The sequence below is a fragment of the Alosa pseudoharengus genome, unplaced genomic scaffold (genome assembly GCF_046254945.1).
Source record: "Alosa pseudoharengus isolate Yale_2024_CS ecotype anadromous, Long Island Sound unplaced genomic scaffold, YU_APseudo_1.1 YU_APseudo_1.1_scf_5, whole genome shotgun sequence".
Lineage (NCBI taxonomy): Eukaryota > Metazoa > Chordata > Actinopteri > Clupeiformes > Clupeidae > Alosa > Alosa pseudoharengus.
The window spans coordinates 19,096,668-19,116,516 of NW_027468837.1; the positions used below are offsets into that span (position 1 = coordinate 19,096,668).

Here is a 19,849-nt window from a genome sequence, read left to right on the forward strand (position 1 = left end):
TATTGTCTCAACAGTGCAGTGTCCTGAATTGAGGCATTTATTGTGGCCAGGTTCATATGTAGGACAGCAGAAGGCTGCATGTCTGGATTTAAAGTGGTTTCTGCTGTTGACAGTAAAATATGCACTGGGAATTTTTTCTCCAGAAGACAACAGAAGACAGATACAGCACAGTGTACTTGCCAAAACATGCACCAGCAGTCTGTGTGCAGACTCCGAGATAAAACAGTGACTTTGGAATAGAGAGAGAAATAACACAGCAAATGAAAAAGAAAGCAGAAATCATTACAGTCGCCTCTACTTGGCCAACTACTTGGAAAACCTGACACCTGAATGGGATCGACCAAATCAATGCAACAGCTATTGTGAGGTGTGGCTTCATGATGTGCTGCAAACTTTTACTTGAAAGTTGAATTTGAAGTGGAGTCTTGGTCACTTGTGGTGCAGTAGTGGAACAGCTGTGATTTTGGAGACTAATTGTTTGTTTTTGTGTTATCCCCTTTTGTGTGGCGCATTGTGTTCGAGTCACATTTTAATGTTAATTGACCATTTTAAGAATGTGAGAGAGACAGTAATTGTCCCCGTATCAGGGCTAAACAGCAGGCTGCTCACGACAGATAACGCTGTCTTGCGGACAGACAGGGAGAAAAAAGAGTTACCACCCACCACAGGCAATGGTTTACTTCATCAAAATTCCCTCAAAATATTGGTTATCATCCTTGGCTTCTTTACCCATGTATGTTTTATCTAGCCAGTGAGGTTCTGGGGTGGATCGAGGTGACAGAAGAAAAAGACAGAAAGTGAAGGTTTTAATCATCACCGGTAGTTCGGTGCTCTGCCTTTTAAATTCAAACACCATGTTCTATTATTTATTTTTAAAATAGCTGATTGGTTGCTACCTACTTCCAAACCCAGGTCCATGCAGAAGACTAGAATTTAAAAAGGTAAACAGGAAAAAACTGGCATGCGAAACACGTGAAACATTTTTAGAAGACAAAACGCCAAATCAGTGTCAGATAACATATCAGATATCATAAATTTCAGATATCACAATCAAATGACATGAGTTGAGGATCATTAGGTATCATCTATCTTAATGTTGCGCTGAGCTTTGAGCAGTCTGTCATCATTGGAGTATCACTAATGTTTATCATAGCATCACCAGCCAGAGAAATGAGAACATATTCATATCTCCACCAACAGTAAATGCACAAGGCAGCCACTATTCAAGTTGTGTGTTTGACAGTTTCATCCAATGAATGCGCTATACTGACTGCTGCTGCTGTGCTTTCCTCGATGTGGGATAGGAACTGCACACCGACCACAGTGCCTCAGGCACTTTCTGCTTTAATGTGCTGTGGCAAATAGGCAGCTTAAGAAACACACACACGCACACAGACACACACACACACACACACACACACACACACACACACACACACACACACACACACACACACACATGCACACAAGCACATACACACACACACACACACACACACACACACACACACAAACACACACACACACACACACACACACACACACACACACAAACATGCCACCACCACCACCACCACCACACATTTCCGACTATATTCCCCTCCACCATGTCTTCCTCTTCCTCTCTCTTGCTCTCTCTCTTTCTCTCTATCTCTCTCACACTCTCTCTTCATAAATGTAACATAGTGTTGGTTAAAAGAATTTCTGTGCAATCCCAGACTGCTCTTTGCCGACTGGAGAATGACTGGAGGAAGTCTGTCAGAGGCAGAGCTCTGAGTGCTAACTGACAGCCTGTTCAGACACACTGGAATCCTATCGGCTGGGCCAGAGTGACATATAATTTCAGAGTCCTCTGATAGTGAATGCGATATCATGCTGGAGTCTGTTTTAGCAGACTGGTAAAGATGGGGGGTTGGGCTCTGTCTGTTCTTAAGGGGGGGAAGAATGGTGGAAAAGAGGAAGTCTTTATCTGTGTCAGTGGATGGACGTTTGGTAAACAAGTCAGGCCAAATTACTCAGGGTTTCAAATGAACTTGTTAAACCATTATGGTTTGAGAGAGGAATTAAAATGTAATCTTTAATGAAAAGTTATTGGCTGTTCCGTTTTGGGTGGGGATGTCAAAAATTTAATTAACAACAGTTTTTTTCAGGGCAGCTGTTAAAGTGAGCAATGAAATGATAACAAAAAAATACTTTGTTTTCAGGCATTCGTCCAAGTCTGTATGTGTGGGACTAATAAAGTAATGTCATATTCTCTTGAAGACAACTTACACATTAAGTCTGACAGTTTAAGAATGGCATCAACATGACTGGCCTGCATTTGATAAAGCTTCTTAACCACCTAGGTGTTACCATAATCTAACAGAGTGGCTTATTTTATTCACTTCATTGAAATACACACCTGGAGAGCACTCTCCTGAAACATTGTTTCCCAGGTGCAATTTGATGTTCTGCAGTATTCCATGAGCACAAAGTGCTGTTATGCAGTCTTTGTGCAATGGTATTCAACTACCTGGAGTTACAGTAAAACAAACAAACAGAACTTAGCCAAAAAGTTGTGAATGTATTGTTAGATGTAACAACATTAGGTAAGATAGTGTCTTTCCAGAGGCAAGACTGTACCGACAGACAACAGCAATGCATTACTGAAGTTTAGTGAGACTCCTCTTGCCAGTGGTCTGATTGGCCCTGTAGCCACGTTATGCATTGAAAGGCAGTGGATTCACTGATCTGCATATAAGCTGCTGTGTTGCAGTGCATGCAATCAGTATACAGACGGTGCTGGAGGTGTATCTGTGACAATGAGACTGTGCCACTTGCACATCAAAACCGCTGCTTGAGGTCCCGGGGTGCACAAAGACTGCACAAAGACTTGCCGTTGCCGCATTGTAAAATGCCTTGAATGAAATACCTGATTAATACAATATAATGCCTAGGTAGGAATGCCAAGGTAATCATTATGCAGTTCTTTATCTCCTTGTGTGCTATTATGACTTGACTTTGAACTTGACATTTCTACAAGCACTTCTCACTCACATGCATTAATTCACACGTGTGTGTGTGTGTGTGTGTGTGTGTGTGTGTGTGTGTGTGTGTGTGTGTGTGTGTGTGTGTGTGTGTGTGTGTGTGTGTGTGTTTGTTTGTTTGTTTGTTTGTTTGTGTGTGTGTGTGTGTGTGTGTGTGTGTGTGTGTGTGTGTGTGTGTGTGTGTGTCCAGAGACTGTAAATGCACTACCCTATGTATTGTGATTTTGTAAGCCAAAGCCTTTCAGATCTGTTGATTAATTTGTTACTTGTGTGTTTGTGTTTGTGTGCGTGTGAGTGTGTGCGTTTGTTTTTGTGTGTGTTTGTCTGTGTGTGTGTTTATCTGTGTGTGTGTGTGTGTGTGTGTGTGTGTGTGTGTGTGTGTGTTTGTGGAGGGGCCAGCGACTCCAGTGTGAATGTGTTAAGCGATATGAAGGCGAATCACGGGGAATCTGACTGGGAGACTTCATAGCGGCTCCACGCCAACCTGATTGCATAACCCCCTGGGGCTTCAGACTCCGCACTGTTTGGCTGCCGCATGTGTCTTCCTGGTCCCTCCTGCACCTTTGCACACAATCTTCCCCTTGTTTATCAGTTTATCGGCATCTCTCTCCGGCTCGTACAGCAGATAGGGTGGCACCCCTCAAATGAAATAAAATACATTGTCACAGCCATAATACGTCATGAAGATATGTGGCCCTCCAACATCTGGTGAGCACGTGGCAGATGCTCCACATCCCTGTAATCTGGTTAAATCCCTTTTCTTAATATCGGGGACAGTAACATCCAAGATAAATTTAGCCCCAGATCTACTTTCCTTGGGAGCAAATTAACTTTTTTTGCTCGGGGACGTGCCAACCAGCCAGTAGGTTTTTCCTTTGGCTGAATTATACAGCAAATGATTTGCTGCCCATCATCTGATGTTTTTTTTCCTACTCCATAGATCTACTCACTGGATAGTCAGTGGAAGAAACAAAAGTGTCAAATGATTAACAGTAGAATAGAGTGTTACTTAAAAAAAAAAAGAGAGAGAGTATGCACTGTGGGCTATAATTAAAAAGATTGTCAACATTAGATATCTTACATATTCTTATTCTCCCTGTGAATAGAATATGAGTCTCCAGCAGATGCTCTCGGTGTATTGAAGTGTACAGTACTGTACGTACTGTCCGTGCTATTGTCTCAAAGGATTATGTTCAGCAAATATTCATTCAGGCATTCAGGTTCATAGATGTTCATTATGGACATTCATATTCATCATAATGGATTTCAAATTAATCTCCATTACAAATAAAAATAGAAAATATTAAGACACATTTCATAACATGAGCTTAACGAGTAGCCTGATGCCAATTAAAACATATCTGACTTAATTGAATATCCAGAAATGCAAATGAATTGCCAGGATAAGTTGACTCTCCATAGAGGGCTGTAATTATTGTGTGTGTGTGCACCTAATTTGGAGTGGGTTGAGATTACATTAACACTTCCATTCAGATATGGCCCTCAAAGAACTTCTCAGGAAGAATATATTCCAAGTCTGTTCTTTTTTTCTTTTCTAAATATTAACATTACCATGATCAAATAAATTAGTAAGCTATTATTACTTGATTCAATTTATATTTACATTATGGAGATATTCACAGTTGTGCACTCAAATAATTAAAATTAAGGAGTGCATATCATTTTATATTGAAGCTCAATTTGAAAATGGGATGCATAAATTAATTTATGACATAGTGTGGTGGTCATGTGAAATTCCCAAAACAGATTTGAAGCTGGAATTATGGATGGAAATTTAGTTCTAATGTCTTAAATCTCATGTGACTCACACACAGTGTTAGGTTTCCAATAATACATTTTACTATTGTCATGAAAGCTGTTATAATGTACAGTGCTGTAACAGTCTATGCCAAAATTGAATTAATTGTCATAGAATTGAATATTTTGAGAGCTGACATGCCAAATAATAATAAAAGAAAAAATATGAGACTGTATTGTATGTTTATGCTGGCCTTTTTAAAAAGTGAGCAAATACTGTGTACTCATGTACTGCCACCAATGGTGTATGTTTATATACTCTAATGTAAAGATAACATTACAAAGAGACATGATATGAGCAACCATGATTACTGTAACACAATGGTAGCTAATACATTACCCTAGGGCTTTGTTAGTGCAGCTATATGGCAGATACTTAAAACCCCTCATGGCAACTGACATTGACAGCAATTGTTAAGGCTTATTCAAGCTAGCACAACCTGTATTCAAGGCAACTTTTGTTCATGAGCCTGATATCCCAGGGAAATGCTCTCAAAGGCTACTCTGTGAATGATGGTTTTTGCCCACAAAGATTGCTTTGTTGGTGATTTTGTTTTTTTATGGTAAACAGGGCTTGGTAGTTTATTGACCACTGTGGGAAATCTCCTACCTATAGCACAAGGAATATAACACCTCTCCTACAAGTATATCTCCTATCTATAGCACAAGTAATATAACACCCCTCCTACTGTATATCTCCTATCTATAGCACAAGTAATATAACACCTCTCCTATATCTCCTACCTATAGCACAAGGAATATAACACCTCTCCTGTGTATATCTCCTACCTATAGCACAAGGAATATAACACCTCTCCTATATCTCCTACCTATAGCACAAGGAATATAACACCTCTCCTACAAGTATATCTCCTATCTATAGCACAAGTAATATAACACCCCTCCTACTGTATATCTCCTATCTATAGCACAAGTAATATAACACCTCTCCTATATCTCCTATCTATAGCACAAGTAATATATCACCTTTCCTTTATCTCCTATCTATAGCACAAGTAATATAACACCTCTCCTATATCTCCTATATAGCACAAGTAATATAACACCTTTCCTATATCTTCTATCTATAGCACAAGTAATATAACACCTCTCCTCTGTATACAGTATCTCCTACCTATAGCACAAGGAATATAACACCTCTCCTGTGGACTGTATAAAAAAAATATTTGGATGTAAAATTAACAAGAGAAAGTTTTTGGCTTTATCATGAAGCTTTTTTTGGGTTGTAAATACAAAATACTGTACACAGCCCATTGTTAGCTGCGGTTGGACTGTTCAAGAATGCCATGGTGCTGTGTGTTGATCAATGCCAAGAGTCACGATTGCTCATGGACTTATTATTGATGTTGTCTTTATTTGTGTCTATATGAAGTGATTTGAGTAGCCAATGTGCGCTATATAAATGCATTTACCCTTAACTTACCTTACCGTATATACCATTAATGATATTTAAGGCTTTCTATAGTAGGCGCTTATTTTCCTACTTGTTGACACTACTGTGTATCAACGGGTGAGTTTCATAAGCATTTGAGACATCCGTTACAAAGTGCTAGTGGTTGTTATTGTGTTGCTGGATCCATTGCATTGATCTACTGTTTGACCATATTAGCAGCCAGGTTCTTTTTAAAGCTGGCTTTCCTGACTCACAGATGCCGATGAATGGGTTTATGAACCACCAGGGCCTACATTGTGTGGCCACTCATATTTTTTTCAGTCAGGGAATCAACAAATCATAATGTTGTGGAAATGCTGGACTTTGCCTTGGGTTATGGATTGGGTTTTCTAGTTTGTTGAATGGACTTGCTGAATGGATTTAGACAATTTGGGGTTATTGGGAGTAACAAGTGTAAGTGAGACAAACACTGACTGGCAACTTAATGTAACATTCCTGTTTATATTGTAGAAAAAGGTGAAGCTGTTTTGGAATGCAAGTAACCAAGTCAAGTCAAACTTTTTAATTAACTACACCTTTTGAAGGACTTTACCGTGTTCATGTTACGCAACGTATGAGAAAAATTTGTTTTGTAAATCCAGAGTAATCTTTTAATCTCATTGTCTAGGGCTTGCCAGTTTGTTAGATGTTGTCTGGACGTTCCCTGGTGTTGCCAGACGAGGGGCCTCTCTTTTAGATGTTTGATTGGATGTTCATGGGCTTTGATGCTCATCTCTGTCTCCTACAGGTAACCCCGCTCAGGCGTCCCAGTCTGCCGTCAGCATCCGAATCCTTGACGTCAACGACAACCCTCCTGAACTAGCAACCCCTTACGAGGCCTCCATTTGTGAAGATGCCAAACCAGGCCAGGTAGGCAAATAGCCGGAATCGATCATCTCTGTCACTGCAACTCACAGTGACACCACAAACATGTCTCTTTTGGTGGATGCAGCATTCAGCCTTTGTTCCAGTGAAGAACAGTACCAAAACATGTGAAACACTCTGGATTCAGCGAAGTACTGTACATCAGAACAATCCGCATCTCAAACTCTAGCCATACTGTTTCAAGCCACCCCTTACCCCCTAATGTTAATTAATTAGGCTTCTAATGAAAATAAGTCTGGCAACCTGTGGTTGTTCTATACAATGATGTTTATCTCTCCACCTGGCCTTAGGTGGTTCTCAGTTGGTTGGTGTTATTCACACCTGAGTTTTATTCCTGGCCCCAGGTATCTAGGTGAGGCTAGAGAATGAACCTTTGGCTTGTTATCTTGATAAGTACACTATTTAGGAGATGATGGTTTACCATGAATCTCATGTGCTCAGTCAGGGAATATAGTAATTTCTTACAACAATCTGAACAAAATAAAGTACTTGACAAGTCCTCTCAATATTTTGGTTACACACGTAGATACCTACATCCCATCCATAGGATATTTTGATACAGCAGGTTGTTCACTGTTTCCCCCTCATTATACAAGGATTCAGACTCTTCTCGTTCCCGCTGCAACAAACTGATTCTGTAAACTGGGACTTGAGAACGCTTACTGCTCAAAGCCTGGTCTGAAAGCAATGCAGAACAATCAGTTTGTGTCAGTTTTAGTACAAAGCCAATTGCTTTCCCTTCTTGTCAGAATTGTTTCATTATTTCCATGGCCCCTAGTTTGGACCCTGTTCAATTGAAAAAAATGATCTGTCTGACATTTTGTTCCAAAGGCAATTTATAAACTCATTTTTCCCAGCTGCCGACATTGCTATAGGATTCATGGTTTGGTGCACTGGATAACACTTTGTTGTATGGCCTTAAATAAATGTATTCTGTGTGAGTACAGCGGCATTTTGTGTAATGAACGAGTGAATGAGCAAGAAAGTGTGCAATTTGTTGGCGGTTCCAAAGTGACATAGCCAAGCTCATTAATCCATGGAACCGCACTGTCAAATGTTGGTTTTGCAAGTGCCAAGAAGCAGCTGCGTGTTCTGGAGCACATATAGTGGGATACTGCATTTGGGTAGATGCCCTCACCCACTTATTTCCCTTTTTTAAAGTAGATTGTGCTCACCATGAGGTATTGTTGTCCTTTCATGTGTATTCCTTTTGGCCAGAAAATTCAAAGTCATCAAGGCACTTTCAGCCTATTTCCGATCAACAGCTCCCAGCCCAATTGAAGCCAATTACAATGTGTAGGGTTTTTAAAATAATTATAAAAAAACAGAAAGGCACAACTTCAAGCCAAGGCCTCCTACACTAACTGCTGTAATGAGACTGAAGTCGTCTCCTTAGTCCCAGTGCTTTTCAGGGCTAGCCGCCCACTGTGCTGGCACACCAGGTCTCCAGACAGATCATCCTCTTCAGCCGGGGCTCCTCCACACGAGACCTCACATTAACCCTCTCCACATAATCATCAACCTGCAAAACTCGCCCCACACCCATTTGCCAGAGCTTTGTTCCTTTTAAGATCTCCCGATGTATTTATTGGAGAATGGGAAATGAGAAAGCATGACGTGCCTTATACAGTATGGGAGCTCTTTGAGGCAGTGTTTTTTTCTTTCTTTCTTTTTTTCATTCCACCTGACCTGGGTTTAGTGAATATTGAACATTGAAAACATTGAACACATTGTCAGTGTTCTGACCTGCTCCTGGGCTTTGGCCTTGAAATGACGTTGGGAAGGTCAAGGGCTCTGACATACATTTAATGTGAACAAACAAAAATGTCTCTGTTCTTTTGTATTGGACAAATTGCAAGAAAATAGTTTAGAACTGTGCTGAAGTTCACATGCATCATTTTATCTGGACAGAAGTGTGAGCACACATTTGATGGACCAAGGACTGACTGCTTTGTCATTTGTTCATCTTAGTTTGAGTTTTTCACTCCTGTGACCTTGGAAATATAAAAATGTAAAAAAAAAGAGCCTTACAAGAAAGACTCAGCGTTATGTTTTTTTTTTCTGTGATTGTACAATAACCAAACAGATTGTACATATTAGCAGAATCACCGCTATATATCACAAGGTTGTGATGCCCCTTAAAACCACAACAAAGCTTCCTTGATATTGATTTTTTTCTAAGTGATAATCCACCAAGTCAGTAATTTCATTCCCCATTTCCTCTTTCAAGCTGGAAATCAGTGAGGTGAAAAAAAACACAACGTCCATTAGCGTATTTAAAGTGAAGAATGAAAAAAGGCCTCCCTTTGTTGCCTAAAGGGCACAGCAACCTGCAATATACTGATAGGTTAATTTAATACATAGCCTTCATTAGCACAGGGCAGTATTTTGTTCTCCTTTGCCTTCTACCTATTATACTGGGTATGGGTAATGGCTTCATGATGACCAGTAGCTTGGGCCCATGAATTGTGGGCGTGTTAACCAGCCAGTCCCTGAAGCCTTCTATTTATACAGTAAATTGTCTGGAGGGGAAGCAGAGAGAGAGGGGGGGGGAGGGGTAGTTGTTGAAAGGCAGTGAACAGACATTTTTCTATTCTCAGGTACATAATTAATCAAGGTGATAATGTGGGTAGAAAACACACTCCTGAGAAAAAAAACTATGTAATTACCTCAATTTCTCCCACACCTGGCGACCAAGCTGCATGTACTGGCCATCTCCTGTTATTATGTCGCTAGTACAAGAGCCAAAAGAGTAGGTGATGAAAACGTTTGTGTATGTAAGTTTACTCTGAAAATTAATCCTGGCTTGAAGTATGATTTGATTTATGGAAATATTGTGGTCAGTGAACTCCCATGTTCTCCAAAGTTCCAATATGCTGCTTTGAAAAGTGTTTTAAAGGCTAACAACTCAATAAAAGAGAGAGAAACATATTTGGTAGCTGTTTTGCTGATATTCGTGCTTTCCAGTTTCCTGCAATTCCAATGTGACATATTCACCTCACCTGCCATGGAGACACTTGACAGCACGCACAAGTATTTTCCTGTGTGGTGATGGCGCTCATCTTTGAAGCTTCACAAGACATAGCCGACCGTGCATTTCTAATCAGTGATGTGTTGAGTCATTTAAGAAACCGTACACAAAACAATATCCACAGTAAGCCCAATTAGAAGGCTCTAAGTCATTCAGCTCCATGCTCCATGTTAGCACTCATCCTCTCAGTGTGTTTCGCCTCACAGCTCAGGTCTGATGACAGGACAGTGAAATCAGATTAGCTAAAGCCTTTAAATGCATGGGGTTTGATCCCATTTGAAGGATGACAACACAGCGTATTTGTTTGTGTTTAAGGGAGGAACAAATCTGGGAAGAAAAATGGCTGGAGACACAAATAAAGGACTTAGGCGACACCGGATAAGCAGCTTTGGATCTGGGACACACTTCCTCGCGCTAGTGTGACTGTCGTGCAGACATGGCAAATAATAATAATAAAAAAAACAACATATTTTGCATTCAGGTTCGCCAGCTCCGGCGCCCTTCCTTCAGGTGAAGGCATGAGATGGAGAAACTGACGGCTCGTCCTGTTGTGATCTTATGATGATCGGCAGCGAAGCGCCGCACAAGCAGGGGGTGTTCTTTCAATCAAGGGTTTTGGGGCGAGGGGATGAGGGGGAGGGCGGGTGGGGAGTTAATGATGTTATTAGTCACCCTCGAGTGATCGGGCGGCTCTTCTTCACAGGCGGCTGCCAAAGGCCGCTGGTGCGATAAAGACAAAATAAAAGAGCGGCGGTGTCCTTTATCATGTCTGATTTCTGACCTGTGGAATGGAGCATGGCTCCCACTCAGTGCAAATCAGAGCTCACAGCACTGGGACTAGCATGAGGTCTGTGACATGGACCGTCCTTTCACCCAGGAAGTTTCTCTCTCTCTCTCTATCTCTCTCTATGTCCCTCTCCCCTTCTCACTTTCTCTCTCCTTCCATCTCTCTCTCTCTGCTCCTCCCCTCATCTCTCTCCATCCTACCACCATTCTCCTTGACTGCCCTCCTCTGATTGACATATGAAGCAACTTTGATGGTGCAACGCTTCTGTCCATGTCCCCGTGGTATTTTGGATATTTGGCTGATTAGATACAAAGGGACAGGTATCATATAGTGCCATGTGTGCAGGAAAAGGCCGGGTGGAAAGGCAAATACTAAGAGTGGCCTGGGGACGATGGGCCTGTCAACTCCACACAAGATATCAAACAAGGCTGCCTGGGTCCCTGTGACAGATCGCAAGGGTTTCGTCCTCCCCTGGGACACACACAGCCACATGACTAATGTTAAGCCTCTCGAAAGCCCCACTATGCACTTGCAAATATACTCTACACTCATCATGACACACATACACATGCACACAGACACACACACACGCACACACGCACACACGCATACACTTACATGCATGCCAACACACACACGCATACACACACACATATATACATACACATGCATACACAATCACACACACACATCATAGAATCATGTAGTTTCATGTATGTTTTCACATTATTTTGACGGTCAAAGCGGCGGTCATATAGGTTTGGTCAGAGTTTTTTTTTTCTTCCGGATTTTTTTATTTATTTATTTTTCCAGTCATTTTGTGTCAATGATTCCCGGGACACTGAACGACCAGGGTGCACGAAACTTGTTGGGCATGTAGCCCCAAAAGGATGACACAGAACCAATTGATCCGTAGATCCGACCCCCGAAAGGAAGGTAGGGCGGACACAGTTTTCTATGAATATCTCGAGAACCGTAGGGCCTAGGAGGACCACATGTTTTTGGCATGTTGGTCAAGGGGCCATGTCAGCCTATCCCATAACCATTAATTTGATGTATGGCCCCACCTAGTTAAAAATGAAAAAGCAAAAATTAGGTGTTAGTTGTAATCGCCGGTATCTCTGGCTGACAGGGTCAAAAGTGCACAAAATTGGACATTCCTGACATCCTCTGAATGCATGCAAAGTTTCGTGGAATTAATAAATTAATTAATTTATGTGTAAATTTAGTGACTGTACACCAACTGGCCTGTAGATGGCCAAACACAGTTTTCTGTGAATTTCTGTTTTCTGACACACACACACACACACACACCATTACCCCCACACACCCACTCACAAGCAAACACACAGAGACATAAAACACACACACACACATGCAGGCAAGCAGACACACACACACACACACACACACACACACACACCATTATCTCCACACACACTCACAAGCGAAAACACATACGTAGAGAAGCACACATATACACAAAAGCAAACGCACACATGCACACACTTATTTACTTACACAAAAATTGCAAGAGCAAGGGATGGAGTAGGAGATGGAGACAAATTGACAAGTGTGATTTTATTTTTGCGGAGAGAATGTGCAGGACTGAGCGGCGGTCATATTTTGTACCGGTTTGCGGTACGGCTAGTTTAGTAATAACCTCACATTTTGGGAAATCTATGATGAATACAACTGAAATAGATGACAATCAAAAACTTATGAAAACACACGATCTGGACATTTTATCATAACTCGGCTTTTGATGGTTGCATCAGTGACGCATGCACGTCAGGTCAAAACCAGGCCATTTCTTTTCGTGAGTTTATCACTACAGTGTAGGTGGCAGTCTCGCCAGGTCTCGCTAGGTCACTTCCCGGAAACGTTACAAGCAACACTTCATATTTCAAAAAAGACGCTATATCTCCATTTCTAGAAAAAAAAAAACAGGGATTTTGATGAAAACTAGCCACTGTTTAGCTTGGGATCCTAAGGAACAGAGGCATGTAGAAATAAATGGTTTGTACCCACTGAGAGCTTAAAGTCGCACCTTTCAAACGAGTCATAGTATGTGTCCATAGCTATAACATAGAATACGCTGTGGCTCTACAAAAATCATCAACAATGATCTAGATTGCTGGTACTCTGGGCCAAAGCTTCCGAAAACAGCGTGGCATTCAAAGTATTAATAGGGAAACATATTTTTTTTAATATAAACCAAGCTGTTATACTACACATTTTACATAAATCCATTCATTTTCTGAATCCAACACTTTTTAAACAGATTGATTATTTTAAAATTTAATATGTTACTTACTTCATCGGCATGGGGCAGTAAAACTACTGCTTTGTTTTTCTCCCCTTACTTTCCCCCACACATGTATGCATAGACACATCATCAGAAATCAGACCCTTTAGTCGGGCTTGGCCCTTCAGGACATGGGATCCTCTTCTTCTCCTTTCCAGGGTCTCTGAAGCTCACAGGTCAGGGAGGGGACCACTTGATAGAAATCTAATTAGGCGATTGTGCTTGGGGGAGTTGCATTATAGTCAATACACTCACACACACACACACACACACACACACACACACACACACACACACACACACACACACACACATACACACAGACACACACGCATACACATTCACACACACAAACACACACACACACACACACACACACACACACACACACACACACACATAAACACACACACACACACACACACACACACACACACACACACACACACACACATAAACAAACACACACACACACACACACACACACACACACATACACACATCCTTTCTCTCATTCTCTCTCTCCTGCGTAGACCGGAAGCCACAGGGACTGCAGACAATGCAGAAGATTTCAGATCACCGCTATTTGTTGTCTTTGACACTGTTTTTGTTATTTATTTCTTTATCTCTCCAACAATGAACATTTTTAAATAATGAAATATTGTGTTTTGTTCCTGGGCTTTGCTATTGTTTTTTTTTCCTTCATTATTTTCGCAGACCAAACAGGAGATAGTCAGTTCAAAGTGTCACGACGGGAAAACAATGCCGACTTTGTTGCCGGGAGTACTTGTCTTGTTGTTTACTGGCTGGATTAAATGAACATGTTGATGCGGGGGGTTAGATAGGGAATACACACAGCAGGTGTCTGGCATCAGTATGCCCCTGTCTGCTTGTTTGCGCTCTGTGCCAAGATGAAATATAGAGAAAAAAGTCTGAATCTTACACTGAACTTTTAAATACATTTGCTGTTGTACAGGAAAGACAACACTGAGGGTTTGTTTATGGTCCCCACGCAATTTTTACCTGACAGGCCGCCACCTGAGAATTGATCTTTAAATTGGCTTAGACTGTTTTGCTGAAAGGAATAATTGTAGGACAGCGGCCCATCTGTAGACACAAGCAATTGGAGTTTATTAACATTCATGACACTCTGGATCAGACACGGTCAACACATTGCTTACTTGCACAGCCAAAGCAAAAGGATCCCTTATGTCTTTTCGTGGCTTGAAGGGGGAAAAACTGTGATAGATCCAATTTCCATTGATTATGGCTTGTTTGTTGCATGTTTCTGAGATTGAAATAAGGTAATGGAATGGAAGGACAAAATGGATCAGTGGGATTGAAAAGAATTGCCCTCTTTGTCACTCAGGGTTAGTTTCTGTGTGTGTGTGTGTGTGTGTGTGTGTGTGTGTGTGTGTGTGTACACAAAAGCCTGCATTTGAATACAAATAATCATACAAGACCTAGGTGGCAGAGAAAGAACTGGATGGACAATGTGAAGGACTGAACAGGGTTGTCCATGCCCAATCTCTTAACAGTAGCTTCTGACAGAGCAGACTGGAATAAGTAGCACCCAATGATGCAATTTGCATTGCTCATTATGCTCAAAGCACACAAGCTATCTTCACAATTTACTTGAATTGAACTTGAACTTCATCTTAACTGTTAGCTTTACTGTTATGGTTATGGTATTTTTACAGACACGTTTGTTCAAAGTGACTTACTGTAACAGCTACGTAGCTTGCGAAGATTTTCGGCAACCTGTCGTCTTAAACAGTAATTAGGAAAACATTCTATCTAACTTACCATGTTTAAGCAGAAAATCAGACACATTTCACATCCAGTAATGAAAACAACCCAGAGGAAAGAAAATGTTAAAATGAGGACTGTGTCTGTGTCTGACCTGTGTCTGTCCCTAGCTTGCCACTCATCGATTTTTCTGGCATCTGTGCCTCCTGACTGACAAAAGAGAGTGTTGATCGGCAACTTGGCTAATAAGGATATCTATTAACTGTGCAAAGAGAAACACTGTAAAACTCGATTCATTCTACATGCTCTACAGGTGCATAACAGTTGCTGAAAATAATCTAGGCATATAGACCTACTGGAAGAAGTGAAATGTGTTTTAGTAATTGTATTATTTTTTATTTATATATTTTAATTGTATTTTCTGGGCTTTTTTCCTTCATTTGGATAGTACAGTGAAGTATGACAGGAAGCAAGTGGGAGAGAGAGATGGGGTGGAATCAGGAAATGACCGCAGGTCGGACTCGAACCTGGGTTCCCGTGGGCACTTGGACCCTAGCATGGTATGCACTACAGCCCCCCCCCGCCATCATTGTATTGTAAGAATAAATACATTGTTGAAGATGGATGTGGTAGGATGAGCATCACCTGATGAAATTTAAGAAATTGTGTCTAAGACACTCCATAGATCAAAAATATTATGTAAAATAAATGTTTTATTTAAGGTCTTCTCTCTTCAACTACATTGTTACTACTGGTTGAAAAAGAATAACATAACAGCCAACGTTATTTCAGAAGACTTCATCATAACATCAATATGTCAGAGTTGAAAAAAAACAACATAGTAGCTCTAATTAGATGTTATGTTCAATTCAGTGTGAACTGGTCCTTAAAAAATCCTAAAAAAAAAAGTGTTGGGAAATAATTGAAGTAGAGAGAAACCAACAAAGAGGAGTTAGTCAGAGAAATAGTGGACAGAGAAATAGAGAGACTTTTAGTTTTTCAAGCAAACAAGCTGAGGTTTGGGGAAAGTGAAGACAAAATATATTACAGTCCTTTCTAACTGGCTGATTCATTCCCAAGGGACTTATTCACAGAAGCATCTCAGTGTGCCCAGTCAGGGATATCACGTCTTCAAGGATACTGACTTAAAACCCACTGTTTGCCACTCTCAAAATGGCTTGCTTTAATCATTGTGAAATGTGCCAGGGTGAGGACCATGGCTGTTTGTTATACCAAGCCCGTTTGAACACAAACACTGGCTAAGAATATGGAGCCCTTTTGGTGGCATTTTTGTGTAGAGTGCATATGAGTATGTGCTGTATGCTTAATGCCTTTCAGCATTCCTCCCTCTGCTCTTTTCCCCCCACCCCCTCATTTGAAAAAGTGTGTAATTGTGGGCCTTGAGTCTCTGTGTGTGTGTGTGTGTGTGTGTGTGTGTGTGTGTGTGTGTGTGTGTGTGTGTGTGTGTGTGTGTGTGTGTGTGTGTGTGCGCGCACATGTAATGTGTGCCCGTGTGTGTGTCCTTTTGACTCTCTTCCACCCGGCTGGAAATTAGGGGTAAAAAGAAAAGACGAGTGCTGCTTAATTTTCCAATTTGGATTTTGCTCCGACTCCCCGACGAGTGAAATAAATTCTCTGTGAGCCTATTGACAAGCATATAATGAGGAAAAGAGCAATAAGCGAAAGTTGGATTTTTGAAGATGATTGCCTGAAGTGGTTTTCCCTCTCCCAGTACCGTTCCCTCCTTTTTATAAGTACACCCATCTGTTGTTTTACATGATCAGCTAATTTAATAAGCGTGGCGCTGAAGCACTGGTAAAATGCTGGGCCCCACTCACCCTCTCGCTTTCCCACGTGTGTGAGACTGCCGCCGCACTGATTCATAGCCAAGAATTTCAATTCATCAGGCGGAGCAACAGGGGGGTGGGTGAGGGGGGTGGTCTAAAGCGCTGGCAGTTATAGAAGAAAAAGATGATTATGTTATGAGGATGTTGCCATTTTTCGAGAATGACTTTGTAACGTAATCCCTTTTTTGTCACTTCTCCCAAATCTTTCCTTTTATTGTCTCTTGTTGCTTCCTGTAGCTTATTCACACCATCAGTGTGGTGGATAAAGATGAACCCCAGTCCGGTCATCGGTTCTACTTCACTTTGGCACCCGAGGCATCTAACAACCGCCATTTCACCCTCTGGGATGTCAAAGGTAAGATTTGCACACTACCTCACTGCACACATCAAAGGGCAAAATGTTTTAATCTTTTATGAGCATTCTTTATGCGCTGAATTATTAACACTTTTTTTGACAGTTGTAGTGATAATGCTTTGGTAATTGTTCTTATATGAGTCATAGCTTGCTTGATGCATATTCTTAAGGTGAAATATATCAGTGAGTCATCACTAAATGAACAAATTCTGCTAAGGTTAAGGCTGCAATATTCACCACATGCTTAGAGGCAATCACTATCTGGAACCATGTCTGAACATAACTGACTAGAAACCAATTGAAGCTATGTATACTATAGAGTCCATGTTATTTTCCATGCATTCCTGTTTTTTTTATTTATTTTTGTAAGCATTGTTTTGCTAACGCTAGCCCATCAACCCAAACAGGATTTATTTGTTAGCAAACGGCTCTTTAGAGATGTGTACATAACTGGATGTGACGCGTGGGTAAATCAAGATTGATCTGACACAATGAAAATGTCAGGGGAGGGAGCCAGGGAAATGTCAGCACGTGGTCTGCTGTGTCGGCACTCCCGTGCCCTAGTGAAGGCCTCCGAGAGTGGCTCATGAGCTAGCAGTCAGTCACTCTGCACACACGCATGCACGCAGACACACACAGACACACACACACACACACACACACACACACACACACACACACACACACACACTCTCACACACACATAACACATACACACACATACACACACTGTAGACTCGTGGAAGTACGCATAAGTGGACGCACACATACTGTACATACATACAGTACGCATACACACAGATGCATATATTCACACTCAAACACACACACACAAACACACACACATGAATACACTCACAAAAACACACTGGCACATAAAGACAAAGAGACACAGACACGCAGAAACAAACACACACACACATACACACACACACACACACACACACACACACACACACCATAGCACAAGCTAAAATAAGGCATGAAATTGCATAGCAGGATGACATTTCAGCAAACACATAAGCAATGTCATGAATGACATGGGTCATATGTGAAGGAGACTTTTGAAAACAAAAAAAAATCATGTGCAAGGCCTTCACACAGTGTCTCACAAGCCTTCAACACCCCCTGGCCCCAGCACACACACACACACACACACACACACACACACACACACACACACACACACACACACACACACAGTCATACACACAAAAACATATTCTTGCATTGGGGCACACACACACACACACTCACACACACACACAAATCCACACACAAACATATTCTTGCACTGGGGCACTCTCTCTCTCTCTCTCTCTCTCTCTCTCTCTCTCTCTCTCTCTCACACACACACACACAAGCACACACAAAGAAATACACAGAGGCATTTTTATCATCCCACCTCTTTTTTGTCCTCTCTACTTGTGTTTTCATGGACACATTTGTCAGCCTGTCAGATTCAATCTGTCACTTTTTCCTTTCACCATCACGGCTTCACATTGCATTCTGTCTTATTGAGCTTTGACACATGAGGACAAACATCACGCTTTTTCATGGCACAAAACTTTTCAGTCATTGTTAGAAGTACAGACAAACAATAGTTTGTCACTGATGGAGCAGCTCTCCTGGGATATAATTAAATTACTGCTCTGGGGAGCATAAGGATTAAGTCTCACTAGTGAGCTTCAGGGAGGGCTGAAACGCTAACTATACATTATTAAAGAGGCAAAAAGATATTTTATAAAGTGTCATTGTTGCATGACAGGAGAATAAGGTATGACTCATAAACTCTATTCATTATAAACTACTGTATGGTTAAGGGTAAAAAAACACATTGAAGTCAGGTGAAAAAAAACTAAATGCGGAGTGTGTTGAAACATTTTCTTCAGTTCATCGTTAAACTTAGATTGTGTTCTATTTCCATTGCACTATACACATGTGGATTCTCCTCCAGCATGTTTCGTCATAACTTCCTGAGTCTCACGCAAATGTCCTAAATCTCATCTAAATGTCTTATAAGAACCTGATTTGTCTTACAGTTATTTAACTATTCATATAATAACACTACATGCAATAATAAGGAATTGAGGTCTAATACAGTTGAGGGTTAATATTGTTGCCTGGTGAGTTACAGACTATGTCATTCACTTGACCTGAACTTCTAGCATATTTAATTTCATCACTGTTTACTAATTAGCACCATTGTACACTGCACCTTTATGAAGGAGTTGGTACATCTCTTAACCTTGTGAATTTCCATTGTAATCTCCAGATAATACAGCCGGCATAAGGACCCAGCGGTCTGGGTTCAACAGGCAGGAACAGAACATGTACCTGTTGCCCATCCTGGTGGTGGACAGTGGACCTCCAGCCTTGAGCAGCACGGGCACCGTGACTATCCACGTGTGTGGCTGCGATCCGGACGGGGCCATCCAGTCCTGCAATGCCACGGCCTATGTCATCTCCGCAGCCCTCAGCCCCGGAGCGCTCATCGCCCTACTGGTCTGCATGCTCATCCTTATCGGTAAGTCGCAGGGGGCATGACCCCTGTAACTGTAGTGAATGGCAACAAAAATGAAAATAGGGA

At 41.3% G+C, this 19,849-nt stretch overlaps 1 protein-coding gene across 1 annotated transcript in view; it reads left to right on the plus strand.

Annotated features, from left to right (window-relative positions):
* The window catches only part of cdh22 (cadherin 22), a 125,767-nt gene that overhangs the window by 97,010 nt on the left and 8,908 nt on the right, over positions 1-19,849 (plus strand). The window contains exons 10-12 of the mRNA XM_076267344.1: positions 7,046-7,167; positions 17,142-17,259; positions 19,535-19,786. Coding sequence (XP_076123459.1) covers positions 7,046-7,167; positions 17,142-17,259; positions 19,535-19,786 — 492 coding nt within the window. The remainder of the gene's footprint in view (positions 1-7,045; positions 7,168-17,141; positions 17,260-19,534; positions 19,787-19,849) is intronic.